Below are 21,144 nucleotides of genomic sequence, written 5' to 3' on the forward strand. Positions count from 1 at the left end.
CTGGTCCCAAGGATACAAACAACGACGCCATTTTCCCACCAGTTCTATGGAAACAGAAAGTTACGCCTCAAAGCTTCCCGGGAAATGTAGTCCAGCCAACCCAGGCCAACGCTCAAACCTTCGCTCAGGAGAACTGCACAACCCGCAAGGCCCCGCGCCGCGCGAGACGGGACAGGGAGGGAAAGGGGGCGGGGCGACAAAGCGGTGGGGAGGCGGCAACGACGCCTGCGCAGTGTGACCAGGATGGCGCATTTTCTTGCATCGAGTAATGCGGTGTCGCTGGCGGCTGAGGAGGGCGGAGAGTTCTGTAGTGAAGCAGGGGGAGGGATTCATGTAGGCATCGGGAGGAGCCTTGGTCTGAACTACAAAGTGGGAAGTTGATGCTTGGGTGTTGCTACTCCCGGACCGGCGGCGTGAAAGTCGTGATATCATCCTTGAACCGTGAGCGGCAGTCCTGGCGGCTGGGGGGGACCCGGATGGCAAGGAGGGCGGAGGAGGCTGGGAGGTGGACCGAGGGGAAAGAAAGAAAGGAGGGAGAGGACCCGGATGCTGAACCGGCTTGTGTACGACTTTCCCATCCCCTCGCGTGAGACGGGGCGGGGGTGGGTGACCCAGGAGGGCGGAAGAGGGCATCTGTGCTAGCGTAGTAGGCATTCGAAGCTCTCAGCCAAGCCGCTGTTAAAAATCGGCGTCTTAAGTTATTTCAATCGCCTGCCTGTACGTGTCGGGCAGTTTCCTTCACACCCAGCATCTCCTGGAGTTTAAGAGGAAAGATTCGCTCTGTGCTCCGCATTTTGTGTGTGTCTGGTGTAGTAACTCTGAAACCAGGCCCTTCCCTGGAGGAGGAGGGAAAAAAGACTCTGTGTGGAATTTGTATTTTCTCAAAGCGAGCCGATGTTCTGATTCGTCCTGTAACACATTGGAAGGCACTTGCGTTCAGCCCTTCACATGTGCCCTAGGAAAATGTGGAGAAGCTGGCATGACCCTTCTTGAACCTAAGTCTGGTGAGAGATGTGAAACTAAACGGACTCACCGGTGAATGTGAAATTGCAGTAGTGGCAATGCTGCAAAGCAGAGTTAAGTGGTGATAGGAGAATGTGAAACCGGGAATTTGGCTTAGGAAGATAACGGGAGGCTTTCCCAATATAGAGCTGCAGGGGTAGAGAGCATTAACTAGAAGAAAAGCACATTCCAGACAAGAAGAGTTGGAAAGGCCTGCATCAGGAGGCAACCCTTCTGAGTTTTTGTTCTTGTCCTAAGAGCAGCGGCACACCTTTCAAAAGTTCTCAATTGGAAGGGAGAGGGGGCTTAGTTTGAACTGTGCAAAAGCACAAGAGAAAGAAGTGAATGCAGAGATCCCCAGCAAGGAGGCTACTGAGTTAGTGCTTCACCTGGTGGAAAGAGTGTATTGTGTGTATTTTTTAAAAGATTTGTTTACAACAGTATTTATTTATTTATTTATTATTTGAAAGAGTTATAGAGGGGATAGGGTAGAGGAACAGCAGAGACCTTCTATCTGTAGGTTCACTCCCCAGATGCCCACAATAGCCAAGGCTAGACCTGGCCAAAGCCAGGAACCCGAAACTCCATCCTGGTCTCCCGGATGGGTGGCAGGAGCTCAAGTACTGAGGCAATCACCTGCTGCCTCCCAGGCACATTAGCAGGAAGTTGGATTCCAACCAGGCATTCCATCCACTGCAGCTGAGATGAACCCCAGGAACATGCTCTATCCCCAAGGAAGTATGAGAGTGGTAAACAAGCAGACGAGATGGCGATTAGCAAAGAATTTTATTGAAGAAGCAAAGAGAAGAACTTCTGTAGCCTAGAGGGGAACAGAATTCCACTGAAACTAACTAGTGGAGTTTATTTACATAAACCTTAAAGACTCTCCACAGAGTGGCGAAAGCACTTTATCTTAGGGTCTGTTAAGGGAGTTGCTTATCTTCCTCAGACTGCCAAAACTGTACAGGCATATGACCACCATAAACTGGCCACTGGTCACTTTGACGCCAGAGCCGCCTTTTCCCCTGTAATTGCCGAAACCCTTTCCTTTCCATGATAAGCTCTTCACTCTCTGTCCAGACACTTGATTTCCCTTATTCTTCTCACATAGCATAAGCAGTGGCTTAACTGGCTGTGCCACAATGTTCACTCTCAGTTGTAGTTGTACAAAGATGCATTGATCCACACTTTGACCAAATTTCTAGCTTTTTTTTCAGTTTTGAAAGTGAGGACTTGGGCCGGCGCCACGGCTCACTTGGCTAATCCTCCGCCTGTGGCGCCGGCACCCCGGGTTCTAGTCCCAGTTGCTCCTCTTCCAGTCCAGCTCTTTGCTGTGGCCTGGGAAGGCAGTGGAAAATGGCCCAGGTCCTTGAGCCATGCACCCACATGGGAGACCAGGGGGAAGCACCTGGCTCCTGGCTTCAGATTGGCATATTGTGCCAGCCATAGCAGCCACTTGGGGGGGGGGGGGGGTAAACCAACGGAAAAAGGAAGACCTTGCTCTCTCGCTCTCTCTCACTGTCTAACTCTGCCTGTAAAAAAAAAAAAAAAAAAAAAAAAAAAACGAAAGAGAAAGTGAGGACTCGTGCCAGCATTGTGGCCTAGTGGGTTAAGCCACCACCTGCGGCTCCAGCATCCCATATGGGCACCAGTTCCTGTCCCAGCTGCTCCACTTCTGACCCCGCTCCCTTCTTTTTTTTTTTTTTTTAAAGATTTATTTTTATTTATTTGAAAGTCGGAGTTACACAGAGAGAGAGGGAAAGGCAGAGAGAGAGAGAGAGAGAGTTCTTCCATCCGCTGGTTCACTCCTCAGTTGGCCGCAATGGCCGGGGATGCAGCGATCCGAAGCCAGGAGCCAGGAGCTTTTTCTGGGTCTCCCATGTGGGTGCAGGGACTCAAGGACTTGGGCCATCTTCTACTGCTTTCCCAGGCCATAACAGAGAGCTGGATCGGAAGTGGAGGAGCTGGAACTCATACCAGCGCCCATATGGCATGCTGGCGCTGTAGGTGGCGCCTTTCACCCACTACGCCACAGCACCAGGGCCCCTCCTGCTCCCTTCTAATAGCCTGGGAAAAGCAGCAAAAATGGCCCAAGTGGTTGGGACTTGGCCACCCACGAGGGAGACCTGCGGAACTTCCTGGCTCCTGGCTTCAGTCTAGCCCAGCCCTGGCGGTTTAGCCATCTGGGGAGTGAACCAGCAGATATAAGATCACTCTCACTCTGTGTGTGTGTGTGTGTGTGTCTATCTGTAGCTCTGACTTTGAAATAAGTATTAAAAACAAAAAAGGACTAAATTCAGACTAGTTATTCACCCTGAAGATAAATTAGTAGAGTTCGGCCGGCGCTGTGGCTTAACAGGTTAATCCTCTGCCTTGCGGCGCCGGCACACCGAGTTCTAGTCCCAGTCGGGGCACCGATCCTGTCCCGGTTGCCCCTCTTCCAGGCCAGCTCTCTGCTGTGGCCCCGGAGTGCAGTGGAGGATGGCCCAAGTGCTTGGGCCCTGCACCCCATGGGAGACCAGGAGAAGCACCTGGCTCCTGCCATCGGATCAGCGCCGTGCGCCGGCCGCAGCGCGCCTACCGTAGCGGCCATTGGAGGGTGAACAAACGGTAAAAAGGAAGACCTTTCTCTCTGTCTCCCTCTACTGTCCACTCTGCCTGTCAAAAAATTTAAAAAAAAAAAAAAATTAGTAGAGTTCAAGTAACCAGGTGAATGCCTGAGACTAGTGAATGATAGCTGAAATTTCAAGCTGAAATAAATTGGGAGTCCTTTGAGTTTAAAAAAAAAAAAATTCAGAGTACATGCCACAGTATGTAGAATGTCTTAGGCAGAGAGACACACAGAAATCTATTCTTTTCCCCAAATGCGCTCAGCAGTCAGGTTGAGGCAGGCCAAAGCCAGGAGCTAGGAACTCAATATAAGTTGTCCATATGAGTGGCAGAGACACAACTACTTGAGCCATCACCTGCTGATTACAACCATGCATGTTAGCAGAAAGCTGGAATCCAGGGTGGAGCCAGAACTCAGACCCAGGCACTCCAGTGTGGAATGGAGGTGGCACAACTGGCATCATAACCTCTAGCCAAACACCAGCCAAGAACTACGTGGACTCAAGAGACGAGACATATTGGTTTTCAATACCTAAAAAACTGAACATTTTTAGTTTTTTTGCTTGTATGTAAACTTCCTCTGGGAAAAGACCATTAATTGACTTTTTTTTTTAATTATCTATTTATTTATTTTTTTGACAGGTAGAGTTATAGACAGTGAGAGAGACAGAGAGAAAGGTCTTCCTTCCGTTGGTTCACCCCTCAAATGGCCACTACAGCCGGTGCTGTGCCAATCCGAAGCCAGGAGCTATGTGCCTCCTCCTGGTCTCCCATGCAGGTGCAGGAGCCCAAGCACCTGGGCCATCCTCCACTGCCCTCCCAGGCCACAACAGAGAGCTGGACTGGAAGAGGAGCAATCAGGACTAGAACCCGGCGCCCATATGGGATGCCAGTGACGCAGGCGGAGGATTAACCAAGTGAGCCACGGCACAGGCCCCCATTAATTGACTTGTTAAATGAATAGTCTTTTTTTTTTTTTTTTTTTTTTTTTTTTGAAAGAATTACAGAGAGAGGTAGAGCCAGAGAGAGGTCTCCCATCTGCTGGCTCACTCCCTAAATGGCCAGATGGCCAGAGCTGAGCTGATCCTAAGCCAGGAACTTCTTCTGGGTCTCCCCCGTGGGTGCAGGGGCCCAAGGGCTTGGACCATCTTTACTGCTTTCCCAGGCCACAGCAGAGAGCTGGATCAGAAGCAGAGAAGCCAGAACTCAAACCAAGGCCCATATGGGATGCCAGCGCTGCAGGCCAGGGCTTTAACTTGCAGTTAGCTCTAATTTCTGTACAATAGAGTACACCTATAATTGACCCAGAACCAAAAGAGAATTCTTGAAAACTGGTCTCGTTTATTTATTTATTTTTTTAAGATGTACTTATTTATTTGAAAGGCAGAGTTGCAGAGAGAAAGAGAGCAAGTGGGTGAGCTTCCATCTATTTGTTCACTCCCCAAATGGCTGCAACAGCCGAGACTGCGCCAGGCCAAAGACAGGAGCCAGAAATTTCATCTGAGTCTCCCATGTGGATGCAGGGGTACTTGGTCCATCTTGCACTGTTTTCCCAGGTGCATTAGCAGGAAACTGGATCAAAAGTGAAACAGCTGGTACTCGATGAATGTCCATGTGGCGTGCCAGCATTGCAGGTGGCAACTTAACCACAACATTGGCCTCATGATTTTTAAGTTAACTCAAATGTGTTTTGGAGGCTGTGAAAAAAATACATGATTTTTCTCCCAACCGAATTGAGAAGAAATGACTACGAACATTTAAATAGAGAAGTATACAACATGTAAGAGGTACTTTTTAAAATTCTCTTTAGTTACTTAATAATAATCGTTGACATCAGCCTTTATTTTTCCTGTTTTGCGTCTTCTTTTTTTTTTTTTTTTTTTTAAGATTTTATTTATTTATTTGAGAGGCAGAGTTAGAGAGGGAGTGAGAGATAGGTCTTCCATACACTGGCTCACTCCCCAAATGGCTGCAACAGCCAGAGCTTAGCCAGTCCAAAGCCAAGAGCCAGGAGCTTCTTCTGGGTTTCCTACATGGGTACAGGGCCCAAGCATTTGGGCCATCTTCTACTGCTTTCCCAGGCCATGAGCAGAGATCTGGATTGGAAGAGGAACCGCCAGGACACGAATCAGCACAGATGCTGGTGCCACAGGTGGAAGCTTAGCCTACTACACCACAGGGCCCTCTATTCTTTCTTTAACCCTTAAGAGTGAGGTAACCCATGTCTGAAATAAGAAGCTCCTAGCTCCTGGCTTCAGATCAGCCCAGCTCCGGTCATTGCAGCCATTTGGGGAGTGAGCCAGCAAATGGAAGACCTCGCTCTCTCTGTCTTCCCTCTCTCTGTAACTTTGCCTCTCAAAAAGAGAGAGACAGGGATATTAAATGACTTGATTCTCACTAGGTTGGGTAGATTCAGTTGAGCTCTTAATTGTGCTGATAAAGTGGAATGCCAGCAGTAATAATTAGATTTTGGAAATTGTTTTGCTTTTGTGGCACTTTATCAGTATTTGCCTAGTAATTATGTTTATAAGCAATGTGTTCTTTTATTGAAACATACAAAAAGTCTTGTATTTTGTGGATTCAGCATCATATTCTGCTCTCTTAATATTTAAAATGTTTAAATTTAATGCCAGCAAGGAGTAACAGTGTTAGAATCGCCTTCTCCTTTAGAGTGTAGGTGGTGACATCATTGTCTCACATAACGGAGCTGTAAAAGAAACCTTTTAATACTGAACATTATGAAGTTACTATGGCAGTTTTAGAAACTGAGGAACACATGCTCAGTAGTAACAGTAAATAATTTAAAAGGAACACCCCTGCTTTAGTGGGAAAAGGCCTATTTCCAATTTCCTCTAACCCATTCTCAAGCAGCTGCATCAGAATCATTCAAGGTGCATATTAAAAATGAAGATCCCAGGGCAGGCATTTTGCCCAGCAGTTAAGATGCCCACTTCCCATTTATGAATGCCTGGGTTCAAGTCCCGGCTCTGCTCCTGATCTGCAGCTTCTTGCTAATGTGCACCCTGAGAGGCAGCAGGTGACTGGTCAAGTCGTTGGGAACCTGCCAACTACGTGGGAGGTGCAGGTTGAGTCAGCCTGGCCCAGTCCCAGTTGTTGGCAGCTATCTGGGACCTGAACCAGCTGATGGTGGCTGTGTGTATTGTGGGGTAGAGGGAGTATCCTTCTCAAATCAAAACATTGAAAAGTTACATACAAATGGAGTTTCCTAGTCTCCTGCCCATACTTAGTGAATCAGAAAAAGACCATTGAGTAATCAGAATAACACAAAGTGTATTCAGCTTGGCTTCCTTTATTCAAAAAAAGTGGCCCTCTCTCAAACAGATACATTGATGTGCTTTGTTATATTCTAGAGTACTGGTACAGAGGACTAAGATACTTTCCACTCCCAAAATTCTCTGATAGACAACTCTTTGGGCAGTCCCAGTTTTGACCTGCAGTGAGATACCATATTACTGGACTTAGTTTTGTGGTGTTGTATCTGCAGTGAAGGCAGAAAAGTGTTAGAAGAGGGCTTGTGGTCCTAGAAAGCAATTCATAATCCCAAGAAGCAAAGAGGACAAAAGTGATAAACCTCACAAAGTGTACCAAAGAGAGCACTCAAGACTCCTTGGGGCCAGCATTGTGGTGAAGTGGGTTAAATGGCTACCTGCAACACCGGCCTCCCATGTGAGAGGTGGTTCAAGTTCTGGCTGCTCTCCTTTCAATTCAGCTCCCTACTAATGCACCTGGGAAAGCAGCAGAAGATGGCCTAAGTACTTGGACCCCTGAATCCATGTGGGGGACCTGGATGAAGCTCCTGGCTTTGGCCTGACCCAGCACTGGCCATTGCAGCCATTCGGAGAGTGACTCAGCAGTTGGAAGATATCTCTCTCTCTCTCTGCCTTTCAAGTAAATAAATCTTTTTTTTTTTTTTTTATTCTTATTTATTTATTTATTTATTTGACAGGTAGAGTTATAGACAGTGAGAGAGACAGAGAGAAAGGTCTTCCTTCCGCTGGTTCACTCCTCAAATAGTCACTACGGCCGGTGCAGCACCGATCTAAAGCCAGGAGCCAGGTGCTTCTCCTGGTCTCCCATGTGGGTGCAGGGGCCCAAGCACTTGGGCCATCCTCCACTGCCCTCCTGGGCCACAGCAGAGAGCTGGACTGGAAGAGGAGCAGCCAGGACTAGAACCCGGTGCCCATATGGGATGCCGGCGCCACAAGGTGGAGGATTAACCAAGTGAGCCACGGCGCAGGCCCCCACATAAATAAATCTTTTTAAAAAAAAAAGAAGACTCCTGATACGAGGGTCTTCAAAAAGTTCACATGAGTATTTTGAAACAGTTATGTATGAACTTCAATTTTTTTTGCACCAAAATTTATTTTCACTCTATTTTCCCTGAACTTTTTGAGAAATATTTAGAAAGAAGCAGAGGTGACATTCAACAGTAAAGGAAGTCTCTGGGAAGACCACAAGTGAAATTCTGGGAAAGACTGAAGTCAATTCAAAATAATAAAACACTACTATAGGGAAATATTTTTAATTAACATAATTACTTCAAGTACATGTCTTAAGTCAGAATCTCTAAAATTGATTGTGGAGAAAATGCTGAAAGAGTGATGGGTTCCCTTTACTTTTTTTTTAATGCTCAATCCTCTGACTATGCTTTGCTAATTCTTTTTTTTTTTTTTTTTTTTTTTTTTTGAGTTACATAGCGAGAGGAGAGGCAGAGGCAGAGAGGTCTTCCATCCAATGGTTCACTTCCCAACTGGCCGCAATGGCCGGAGCTGCACCCATCCGAAGCCAGGAGCCAGGAGCTTCCTCTGGGGCTCCCACGAGGGTGCAGGGGCCCAAGGATTTGAGCCATCCTCTACTGCTTTCCCAGGCCATAGCAGAGAGCTGGATCGGAAGTGGAGCAGCTGGGTCTCAAACCAGCACCCATAGGGGATGCCAGCGCTGGTTGAAGTCCCAGCTACTCCACTGCTAGTCTGGCTCCCTGCTTATGCACCTGGGAAAGCAATAGAATATGGCCCAAGTGCTTGGGCCCCTGTCATCCCCATGGGAGACCTCAAGGAAGCTCCTGGTGTCCTGGCTTAGGCCTGGCCTGGCCCTGGCTGCTGTGGCCATCTGAGGAATGAACTAATGGATAGAAAATCTATCTGTTCCTCTGTCCCTGTAACTCTGACTTTCAAAATAAATTAACAAATCTCTAAATAAAAATAAATAAAACATATGGTTTGTATGTTTTTAGTATATTCCCAGGGTTGTGCAACCTTCACTACAATCTAATTTCACAATATTTCAATCCCCACAAAAAGAAACCCCATACTTGGTAATGAATCGTCCTTGTCCCCACCCTTGCACCTGCCAATTAAACTACTTTTCTAAAAGCATTTCATATAAATGGAATCATAGAGTTTTTTGTGACCAACTTCTTTCACTTTATGTTGCAAGGTTTCAAATGTTAGTTTTCTTAAGGCAAACCAGACATCTACCTTCCAAAAACACCTTGAGATACACATTTCTTTGCAGTTTGATGTTCAAATTTGATTCATGAAATCATCGTTTATTTTTTCTTCTTGACAGATCAGGTTTGAAATTTGCAAACAATGGAGAAGACTCAAGAAACAGTCCAAAGAATTCTTCTAGAACCCTATAAGTACTTGCTTCAGTTACCAGGTAATAGTTAAGCAATGGTCATTTAGGATAATTTTCATACAGTAGTGGTCATTTAAATGTGAATACATTGGAAAGATTTGACTTGCCAGCTCTTGAGATTTTGTAGTTAAGGTGATATGTATCAGAAAAATGCTGAGTAGAACTTTATAAGTTTTCCTTCTTAAAAGGTAATTTTTGAGCCACTCATTTTAAAATTCTGTTAAATAATATGCCTTTAAAAAATAAAAGTTTTTTTTTTCTTTTTTTTGTTGACAGGCAGAGTGGATAGTGAGAGAGAGAGAGAGAGACAGAGAGAAAGGTCTTCTTTTTTGCCGTTGGTTCAACCTCCAATGGCCGCTGCGGCCAGTGCATCTCGCTGATCCGAAGCCAGGAGCCACGTGCTTCTCCTGGTCTCCCATGCGGGTGCAGGGCCCAAGCACTTGGGCCATCCTCCACTGCACTCCCGGGCCATAGCAGAGAGCTGGCCTGGAAGAGGGGCAACCAGGATAGAATCCAGTGCCCCAACCGGGACTAGAACCTGGTGTGCCGGCGCCGCAAGGCAGAGGATTAGCCTGTTAAGCCACGGCGCCGGCCAAAAAATAAAAAATTTGAAGCAGGCTTTTGGCAAAGGAGTTGATGCCACTTGTAACACTTGTGCACCTGTATCCCATGTCGTAGTACCTGGTTTGATTCTCCACTCTTCCAGCGCTCCTGTTTGGGATGCAGTGTACCAAGTTTACTTAACTGCCCGTGCCACAGTGCACACTCCTCTCACTGGATGCTTTTTATTCTTCATGGATGCTTCACATTCAGAGTCCCCACTGTTTAGCTATTAGTATAACTTTTGCAAATTTATATAACAATGGAATGCTTTACTTAATTACCATATTTGCAACATAGCCCACTTATACCTATAAAAGGATACGCCACCTGGGGCCGGCGCTGTGGCACAGCAGGTTAACACCCTGGCCTAAAGCGCTGGCATCCCATATGGGCGCTGGTTCTAGTCCTGGCTGCTCCTCTTCCAATCTAGCTCTCTGCTGTGGCCTGGGAAAGCAGTAGAAGATGGCCCAGGTCCTTGGGCCTCAGCACCCACGTGGGAGACCTGGAGGAAACTCCTGGCTCCTGGTTTCGGATCAGCACAGCCTCAGCCATTGCGGCCATCTGGGGAGTGGACCATCAGATATGTCACCTGGACCTGGACATAGATTCCTGTCTTAAAAACTGCCTAATCATGTGTATGTATGTGTTTTTGTTTTACTTTGCTACTTTTTTAAGGCTTTATTTATTATTTATTTGAAAGGCAGAGTGATACACAGAGAAATGGGGAGAGAGATCTTCCATTGTCTGGTTTACTCCCCAAATGCCAGGAACTCCATCCAGGTCTCCCACAGACGTGGCTAGCAAAGCTTAATGTTAAGACACCACTTAGACACTCACATCCCATGTCAAAGTGCCCAGGTTCAGAGACCAGCACTGTGACACAGTAACTTAAGCATCACTTATAAAACTGGCATCCCAAATCAGAGTACCAAGTTCAAGTCCAGGGTGCTTCCCTTCCAATCCAGCTTTCTGATGATGCACCCAGGAAGGTATTGGAAGATGGCCCAAGTACGTAGGGTTCTGGTGCTTGTGGAAGACCAGGATGGAGTATATGTTTCCTTGCTTCAGCCTTGCACAGACCTGGCTTTTGTGACCATTTAGGAATTAAACCATTGGACGGAAGTTATCTCTCTGTCTCGCTCTTTCTCTCTCTCACTGTCTCTTCCTCTTTGTCGTTCTGCCTTTCATAAATAAATAAATCTTTCTTGGGGAAAAAAAAAAAGCAGTGCCTGGGTTCAAGTCCCAACTTTGTTTCTCATTCTGGCTTCCTGCTAATGTATACCATAAGAGGTAGTGATGATGTCTCAAGTGATTGGGTCCCTGCCACCCACATGGGAGACCTGAATTGAGTTCTAGCCTTCTGGCTTCAGTATGGCCCTGATATAGCTGTTGGACATTTGAGGTTTGAACCACTGAATGAAAGATCTTTGTCCATGGGTTTGTCGTCTTTTTCTCTCTTTCAAATCAATGTTTTTTAGAAAGCCAAAGTAAGTCTAGCTCTGTTTATTTGGTTTTTGTTATTTTAATTGATTGTGTTTATTTGAAAAGTAGGAAGACAGAAAAAGATCTCCAGACCACTGGCTCACTCCCCAAATGTCCACAACAGCCAGGGCATTTGCGGGAAGCCAGGAACTAGATCTGGGTCTGCCATGTGAGTGGCAAGGGCCCAATTACTTGTGATGCGTCTCAGGATGTATATTAGCAGGAAGCTGGAATTGGGAATATAGCTGGGACTTGAACCCAGGCACTCCAGCATGGTGATGCACTTCCCAAGGTGCATCTTCACTGCTGAGCCAAATGACTACCCCAGCGAGATAACTCTTGGACTGCCCGGAAACTGTCATGATTAGTGTCTTTCTGTTGTGGCACACTGTAATGGGATTTAATTGCTAATAGGTTATTGTTTCAAAATAATGGAGAGATCGTAGAAATGGTGAATTCAAAGAGTAAGTTGCCCACTGTTTTAAGAATTGCCAAAAGATGACTTTCAAGTAACATTGAGCAGTTAGTGACTCACTTCTCATTGAGAAACATGGCACTGTATTCTGCTTACCTTTAGGAACCGGGCTGCCATAAAACATGCCACTTGCCTGTATTGACAGCAGTCTAACAAGTGTCTCCCACTCCACTACCCTGCAAACACAGACTGTCTGTAGTTACATTTTTTCTTAACTTTCATTGTACTTAAAAGCCAGTGGGACAGAAGTCTATATACTGGTTAGTGCCCCAAGTACCCACAACAGCTGGATCTGAACCAGGCCAAAGCCAGGAGTCCAGAACCCAATCTGGGTCTCCCACATGGTTGGCAGGGACCCAGATACTTGAGCCATTGTCTGCTTCCTCTTGGGATGCATGTTAGCAGGAAGCTGGATTGGAAGCACTGGAGTTAGGACCCTAACCAGCCTTGCCAGCATCTCAACGGAGACTTTATCACTGCACCAAAGCCCTCCGTATAGCTATGTTTTAACCATAATACTTACATTGTGGTGCCCTATAATGTTTCTTTTAATTCTCATTATCTAGGATTAGTATTTAAGCTGTTAGATAACATTTTAAATTCTCATTAAATACTTTACCTTTTTTATCAAATATGTTCTTGTTCCATGGTAGAATATAAACTCAAAAGATACTCCAAGAGAAGTAGACCATTGCATTATACATAACACATATTTTTTAAAATATATATATTTTGAAAATCAGAGTTACAGGAAAAAAAAGATAGAGAGGTCTTCCATCCACTGGTTCACTCCCCAGATGGCTGCAATGACTGGAGCTGGGCCAATCAAAGCCAGGATCCAGGGGCTGCTTCTCAGTCTCCCTCATGGGTAACTAGAGGCCCAAACTCTTGGGCATCTTCCTCTGCTTTTCGCAGGCCATTAGCAAATGGGAGCTAGATAAGAAGTGGAGCAGGCAGGACGCAAACCAGCACCCATATGGGAAGCTGGCATCACATGTATTGGCTTAACCTGCTACACAGCAGTGCCAGCCCCATAACATTTTTTATAGAGAGCTTCAGAGAACTACAACATAAATTACAAATGGACCAGATCAATTATAGTGTTATAAAGTTACTTTTGCTAATAAGAGGTTATAATGTTTGTGAGAATATCAAGATTTTGGTGTAGTAGAATAATGTTTATTTATATTTATTTACCCTAGTGCAGGTTTCTAGACCTTTTTAGTAGGAGGTGGGGGATAAGGGTGGAGAGAGGAAAATGAGGTTGGGAGTGGAGGAAGAGGGACGGCAGAAAGAGAGCTCTTAAAGAAAAAGTGGAATGTTTGAATTCTGAGAGGTCTCTATCAACCATTAGAAATAATTTTGGATACTTAACCTGGCAGGGGAGATATCGTGATCACAAAGGTGGCTTTCCTAGGGCGAGGCTCACACATTGCACTCCTGGTGTGCTGACCCCTGCGATTTCCCCAAATGCCGAAAACTCGACTGCATGATTTGTGGTAGTGGGGGACTGTGTGCGCACTCTCCCCTAAAAGAAAAAAAGAAAGAAAAATTATTTGGGGAACTAGCCTTGTGACAGAGTGGGGTAAGCCACTGCCTGCAGTGTTGGCATCCCATATTAGTGCCAATTTGAGTCCCAGCTGCTCCACTTTAGATGCAACTCCCTGGTAGTGGGCTGGGAAAGCAGAGGAGGGTGGCCCAAGTGCCTGGACCCCTGCAACCATGTGGAAGACCCAGAAGAAGCTCCTGGCTCCTGGCTTCAGCCTGGCCCAGCCTCAGTTGTTGTGGCCCTTTGGAGAGTTAAGTCAGCAGATGGAAGATCCCTCCCTCTGTGTCTCTCCCTCTCTCTTTGTAACTCTGCCTGTCAAATAAATAAACAAGTCTTTTAAATAAATAAATTGGGAACTTCAGAGTACCAGCCATAGTGGTTAAGACCCCTGTGTCTCACATTGGGATACCTGTGTTCAATACCTGGTTCCTGCTAATGCAGACCCAGAGGCAGTGGTGATGCCTCAAGTGATTGGGTTCCTGCCACCATGTAGGAGAACTGGATTGAGTTCCTAGCTTTTGGGTCCAGCCCAGGGCCCATACAAGGCATCTGGAGAGTGAACCAGAAAGTGGAAGCACTTTCTCTCTCTCTCTCTCTCTCTCTCTCTCTCTCTCTCTCTAGCATTGCCTATCAAATAAATTTGAAAGTAGTAGGCCAAACCCGAGAATCTGATCAAAGAGAAAATATATTTAAATAAAATTGCAATAATGGCAAACCAAGCCATTTATTATACCATTTTCTACATAATATTCAAAAGTAAAATGAAAAATATGAGTACACATCAATTCTCTGTTGTTTTGTCTTAAGAACTTTTTTTTTCATTGTGTGCATTTTATATGTAGCCCAGACTGACCTTCATAAACTGGAAAGGAGATCAGAAGTGAAAACTATGTAATTGCTACCTAGACCATGAGCACTGTACCAATTAGTAGGCAGAAGATACTACTTCTAGGCCCTTAGAGACACCTTTTTTAGACTTTTCACAGGAATGAAAATCATGTCCCAGTTGGTTATACTCATTTGTTTAGATGACTAGCGCAGAGAAAACAGATTTAGAAAATCATGTTTCTGTTTACTGAGACATAACTTTTTAATGTTATCATTTTCCTGAAATTGGGATGTTATTGTGCATTCATTTAGCAGGAAGCTCATCAAATATTTTTTAAGGTTTATTTATTTATTTGAAAGGCAGAGTTACAGAGAGGCAGAGAGAAAAAGAGAGAGGTCTTCGATCTACTGGTTCACCCCCCAAATGGCTGCAATGGCTGGAGCTGGGCCAATCCAAAGCCAGGAGCTTCTTCCAGGTCTCCCATGAAGGTGCAGGAGCCCAAGAACTGCACTGTTTTCCCAGGCCATACCAGAGAGATGGTTTGTAAGTGGAGCAGCCAGGACTTGAACCAGGGCCCATATGGAATGCTGGCACTGCAGGTGGTAGCTTTACCTGCTATGCCACGGCATCAGCCCCGCTCATAGAATATTTTGCTGAATGAGTTGGTTATGTTACTTACCTGTCCTTCCTTTATATTTAGACTAAAATGAATTCTAGTGGTAACTCCTACCCAAAGACTTCCTAAGCTTTCCAAATAAGTAAAAGGTGATGTTGAAAAACTTACCCTAGTCAAAATGAAGAGATTCACTTTTGACTGAATTTGAGATGTTAAAAGGGAGTACTTCTTAAGTGGGCATTTGGCATTTTGCATAGCAATTAAGATACCACCTAGGATGCCCACATGCTGTATTTAGTGCCTGGTTCCAGTCCTGGCTTCCAGCTTCCAGTCCAGCTTCCTGCTAATGCACAGCCTGGGAAGCAACACTTGTTGAATCAACTCCTTTATTCCCTGCCAGCTACATAAGAGACTGAGATTGGGTTTCAGGCTCCTGGCTTCAGCCTGGCCCTGCCCTAGCTGTTGCAGGACTTTGATAAGTGAATTCATATATGAAAGATATCTCTTGGCCGGCGCCATGGCTTAACAGGCTAATCCTCCGCCTTGCGGCGCCGGCACACCGGGTTCTAGTCCCGGTTGGGGCACCGGATTCTATCCTGGTTGCCCCTCTTCCAGGCCAGCTCTCTGCTATGGCCCGGGAGTGCAGTGGAGGATGGCCCAAGTGCTTGGGCCCTGCACCCGCATGGGAGACCAGGAGAAGCACGTGGCTCCTGGCTTCGGATCAGCGCAATGCGCCAGCCGCAGCGGCCATTGGAGGGTGAACCAACGGCAAAAAGGAAGACCTTTCTCTCTGTCTCTCTCTCTCACTATCCACTCTGCCTGTAAAAAAAAAAAAAGAAAGATATCTCTCTCCCTTTCTCTGTCCACCCCCTACCATCACCATCTGTCTTCTCTCTCAAATAGAATGAAAATAAATAAATATTTTTAAAAGGTAACTTTCAGGGTGTGATGTTCTCATTTGATATAAAAGTAGCAGAGCTCCCCACTTCTTGTAAAAGGTAATTTATGAGGTAATTCAGTAGTAAAGTATGTTTCATTAAAAGTACCTCAGTTCTGTAAGTATGATAATGCTAATTCACTGTCACTAAGCAGGCTGCCTGCCTTTTCAAAAAGAGGAATGAAATAGACCTTAATTCCTAAAAAGCCCATTTCATCCCATAATCACTGATACAAGTTAAGATGAAAGGAGTGGGCTAGGAGGCCACATTAAAGTGTGTTTAGAATCTCTTTTGACTGCCCTAACTTTAAAAGGTTGTACACTTTATGATGTGGATTTTTGAGGGCTTGGGTGTCTCTCAGTGGAACGCAAGCTCTGCGATAGGTAATGGATTCATGAGGCTGAACAAGTCAAGTCTGATCGGTTTTCAAGGAGGTTTCTGATATGTTTCTTGTATTTAAAACTTATTGTCAAACTTTATTTTTCAATCTCAGGTAAACAAGTACGAACCAAACTTTCACAGGCATTTAATCATTGGCTGAAAGTTCCAGAAGACAAACTACAGGTATCTAGGCAATTTTAATCTCATTCTTAATCCCCAAAAAATTAAGCTACCACAAAAATACTCCTATCACTTGATCCAATTTAGTACTCACGCAATATATTGTTTCATATTGGGATTGCCAAATAATCATTAGCTTTAGAAACTTAAGAGATTTTCATTATCTGTTAATAAAAGTATAAGCTGTTTTGAATAGTTCAAATAAAGAGGAATTTTCAATTATTTTTTATTAGATTATCATTGAAGTGACAGAAATGTTACATAATGCCAGTTTACTCATCGATGATATCGAAGACAACTCAAAACTCCGACGTGGCTTTCCAGTGGCACACAGCATCTATGGAATTCCATCTGTCATCAATTCTGCCAATTATGTGTATTTCCTTGGGTTAGAGAAAGTCTTAACCCTTGACCACCCAGATGCAGTGAAGCTTTTTACTCGCCAGCTTTTGGAACTTCATCAGGGACAAGGCCTAGATATTTACTGGAGGGATAATTACACTTGCCCCACAGAAGAAGAATATAAAGCTATGGTACTGCAAAAGACAGGTGGCCTATTTGGATTAGCAGTGGGTCTCATGCAGTTGTTCTCTGATTACAAAGAAGATTTAAAGCCACTGCTTGATACACTTGGGCTCTTTTTCCAAATTAGAGATGATTATGCTAATCTACACTCCAAAGAATATAGTGAAAACAAAAGTTTTTGTGAAGATCTAACAGAGGGAAAATTCTCGTTCCCTACTATTCATGCTATTTGGTCGAGGCCTGAAAGCACCCAGGTGCAGAATATCCTGCGCCAGAGAACAGAAAACATAGATATTAAAAAATACTGTGTACATTATCTTGAGGACGTAGGTTCTTTTGAATACACTCGGAATACTCTAAAAGAGCTTGAATCTAAAGCCTACAAACAAATTGATGCACGTGGTGGGAACCCTGAGCTAGTAGCTCTAATAAAGCACCTAAGCAAGATGTTCAAAGAAGAAAATGAATGATGTAAGCCATTCTTGATTGGGTCTGATAGCTGATATTAAGGTTTTTTCTTTCAGCCTTATCATCCTTTTACAAATTCAGACTGAGGTGTTAGTCTTCCAAATTGAGAAAATAGGGTCACTTATCTGATTCAATTTAGAAACCCTAGTGTACATACAATCAGAATACAAATTTGAAAGAATCAAAGAACCACATTTGTGTAAGTCTCACTTGGATCGCCATGACAGGACATTGTAACCAACTGCCCTGCTACCACAAATGTTCAGTTTATTCTGTCAATAAAAAAAAAAAAAAAAAGACTTTAGTTTCTAGGAATTCTGATCCAGATGCTTCCTAACTGTACTATATGGGCAGTTCCCAGGTCATTTACCCCAGTTTCAAGCTTGTGACTACATGGGACTAGTTTCTTAACCTAGCTGGCCCAAAGACCACAAAACCCTTTTTTTCCCCTAAATGCTGCTGCTAAGAATATGTCAGTCTCCTCCCTGGAAGCCCTCCTCTGTGAAAAGGCTGATAGTGGTGAACAGTAAGTACACTGGTCCTTTGACTTCCCCTCTTCCTTTTTTCCTTTCTCTCCACGCCTGTGAAGTTTATCTGTTAATCAAGGTGTCTCCACTTAGTGAAACTCACAGACTAGTTCTTTTCCCCCTTGTCAGTCCTTTTCCCCCTTGTAATATAATTTGTGCACTGCAAACTGCTTAGTAAGTTGGAGTAGCTTTCTCTTTCCCTTAGGAAGGAAATAGTCTGTGGAATACGAGTTTTAGAAAGAAACCTTAGAAGAACCACGTCATTGGTAGGGAACATCTTTTAAGGGCAGTTTTCGACCTCCAGTAAAAAGTGGCAAAAGTGCCCTTTGCCTTTCCACATATTACTGCCTACCTTGAAGGCTGCAGGTCCTTGAATAGAAATAGAGTAGGCGTCTTTAATTTCCGAGATCAAATGAAGCAGAAGTGTTAACCTGGTAAAGAGAAGTAGCCAAAGGCCGCATTACCCAGCATTAAGTAGCTTCTTAGTGCCTTAGCTAGCAAGCCCATTATGTCTTCTGATCTCAAGCCATTTGGAGCAATTGTGGCTCAAGACGTATGAAAAAAAAAGCCTATTTCTAGTGTCACAGGTATTGTGATTTCCCAAAATGCAAGTTATTTTCCTTAGAAACATTGTGTTTTGTTGGATTGGTTCTGCCGATGTTATCCAAGTTTAAATCATGTACTTACATGAGAAATTCTTATCCAAGCATTCAACCTAAATCTTTTTGAAAAGTTGAGTGCTGCCTTTACTAATATGTAAAATAACTGTAGTCACCTATTTCAACAGTGATAATGAAACCTCTTAAAAACAGGGGTATTTGTGCTACACTCTAAAAAATTTGAACTTTATATTTATGAACCCATATTATTAAAAACAATTTTTTTAAATCTTGAAAAATCATTTATCTTTAAGTATAAAAAATACATAGGTAGGTTTATTCCTTGTCTAATCATATTAATTTTGGCCTGGTGCTATTCGTGATTCTTTTGTCATTTTTATCTTACCTTTGTCAATGACAAATGCTTGGCATACAATTAGGGGCAAAAGGTCATTTTAGCTATAAAATAATCAAAGCTCCCTTCTTTTCACTTGGTCTGTAATCATAGCTGTTAATACATAGGAAAACCAGGATATAGTGAGTAGCTTAAATCCAATAAAATGAATTAACTCTTGTACTTAGAGTAAAGCTACAGTCTTTTTTGTGAAGACCCAAGTAAAATTGAAGTTTGCCCTTTAGAAGTGATTTTTAAATATTTTAAAAATATTTTCTAGTCTATGGAGTTTAAAAATACAAATTGATTTTGTTTATTTGCCCAAATCAAAAGAATAAAGTTAGATCAATTACTTTGCGGTAAATCACCCTGACTTTAGCAAGACGTTACATCCCTCAGCAAGGAGCCGACACTGGCGTGATAGGCTAAGCCCCCACCTACATCCCATATGGGTACCAGTTCAGGATCCAGCTGTTCTGCTTCTAATCCAGCTCCCTGCTAATGGCCTGGGAAAGCAATGGAAGGTGGCCCAAGAGTTTGGATCTCTGCACCCATGTGGGAGACCCAGAGCATTCTCCTGGCTTCAGATCAGCACAGCTCTGGCCATTGAGGCCATTTGGGAAGTGAGCCAGCAGTTGGCAGACCTCCCTATCTCTCCTTTCTTAACTCTGCCTCTCAAATAAGTCCTTAAAAAAAAAAAAAAAATCCCTAAGCAACTCCATTCCAGCCTCAACCTCATCCTGTTTTACTTCCTTCCCTGTGTACTCTATGTTCTGTATCATCCATTTTGGGGAAACTTTGAAAATTATTCTCAGATCACTTTCCTCCTTTCCTTGGCCCCTCTCGTCTTGCCAGTTCCCAATCCTGAATGAATGCAACCATCACATTCTTTGTTCTTCTCATCTTGCCGAATGTGGCTGGGAAACATTTTCAGAAGTATTGTTGTAGCTATTAGAAGACAATGTTTGAGGCCAGCACTGGGGCTCAGTAGGCTGATCCTCTGCCTGCGGGGCCAGCACACCGGGTTCTAGTCCCGGTTGGGGCGCCGGATTCTATCCCGGTTGCTCCTCTTCCAGGCCAGCTCTCTGCTGTGGCCCGGGAGTGCAGTGGAGGATGGCCCAAGTGCTTGGGCCCTGCACCCGCATGGGAGACCAGGAGAAGCACCTGGCTCCTGGCTTTGGATCAGCGTGGTGTGCCGGCTGGCTGCAGCCGCGGCAGCCATTGGAAGGTGAACCAATGGCAAAGGAAGACTTTTCTCTCTGTCTCTCTCTCACTATCCACTCTGCCTGTCAAAAAAAAAAAAAAAAAAAAGGCAATGTTTGAATAAGTGCAGCAACTTGTATTTTGCATCCAGTCTGCCCATTGGAGATTTGAAATTTATCAGTCTAACTTCCGGTGCATCTCCTTTTCCACTCTGCTCCCCTCAAGCGTAATCTCTTCTGTCTTTCCTCTCCTCTACTTGTCTGTCATTTGTCTGTTTTATATCAAGAGAAGTTATTCTGTCCCAGGCCACAGGAACTGTGGTGGTCTTGATTCTCTCCCCATGTCTTGAGAGCCTTGTTCCATTCCATATTTATCCTCAAGATCTATCCATTGGCTCTTTTTTCTGTTGTTGTTAATAATTGAAGGTGGTTTTTTTTTTTTGGGGGGGGGGGTAAAGATTTATTTATTTGAAAGGCAGAGTTACAGAGATGCGGAGGTACAGAGAGAGGGCTTCTCCCCAGATGGCCACAATGACCAGAGCTGGGCCAATCTGAAGCCAGGAACCAGGAGCTTCCCTTGGGTCTTCCACATGGGTGGAGGGACCCAAGGACTTTCTACTGCTTTCCCAGGCCATAACAGAGAGCTGGATCAGAAATGGAGCAGCCAGGACTCAAACCAGCGCCCATATGGCTGTGGCTTTACCTGCTATGCCACAGCGCAAGCCCCTTGACTCTATTAATGAATGTATTAGGAGGAAGGAAAAAGGGAAGGAAGTGTACATGTGAGGTACTCGTCAGGTAGTAGGAATTTTATGTTTTCTTGAAGAATTTACTGAGCCCTGCCAGGACCTTGAATACAAGTCAAAGCACTTGGCTCTCCTATGAACACTGCATCCATTCTTTATGCACATTTAAATGCTTTTAAAAGTTTGGAAAGCACTTTTTCTTATGTTTCCTTCCTATAATCACCCCACTCCAGTCTGTCCTCGTTACATTTACACCATAATGGCTGGTATCTGTTGTTTGAAATACAGAAACAAGTTCATGATAGTAGACCCAACAATAATGTGAATTCAGATTTAATGGAATTGGCATTAGGCTCC

General features: G+C 44.4%; 1 protein-coding gene and 1 non-coding gene across 3 annotated transcripts; both read left to right on the plus strand.

Moving 5' to 3' along the window:
• The first annotated feature begins 242 nt into the window (after positions 1 to 242).
• GGPS1 (geranylgeranyl diphosphate synthase 1) lies at positions 243 to 19,923 on the plus strand. Of its 2 annotated transcripts, XM_062210643.1 has the most exons (4): positions 243 to 441; positions 9,202 to 9,294; positions 16,259 to 16,329; positions 16,560 to 19,923. In XM_062210643.1, exons 2-4 carry the CDS (start codon positions 9,225 to 9,227, stop codon positions 17,319 to 17,321), a joined length of 903 nt encoding a protein of 300 aa, XP_062066627.1. In that variant the 5' UTR covers positions 243 to 441; positions 9,202 to 9,224; the 3' UTR covers positions 17,322 to 19,923. The 2 variants fall into 2 exon arrangements, with proteins under 2 accessions (XP_062066627.1, XP_062066628.1); XM_062210644.1 differs by lacking the exons at positions 243 to 441; positions 9,202 to 9,294 and adding an exon at positions 10,329 to 10,511.
• LOC133774062 (U1 spliceosomal RNA) lies at positions 13,200 to 13,364 on the plus strand. The gene has a single exon (XR_009868039.1). It is a non-coding gene; the product is annotated as a U1 spliceosomal RNA (small nuclear RNA).
• Positions 19,924 to 21,144: the final 1,221 nt, after the last annotated feature.

The sequence above is a fragment of the Lepus europaeus genome, chromosome 14, assembly GCF_033115175.1.
Source record: "Lepus europaeus isolate LE1 chromosome 14, mLepTim1.pri, whole genome shotgun sequence".
Lineage (NCBI taxonomy): Eukaryota > Metazoa > Chordata > Mammalia > Lagomorpha > Leporidae > Lepus > Lepus europaeus.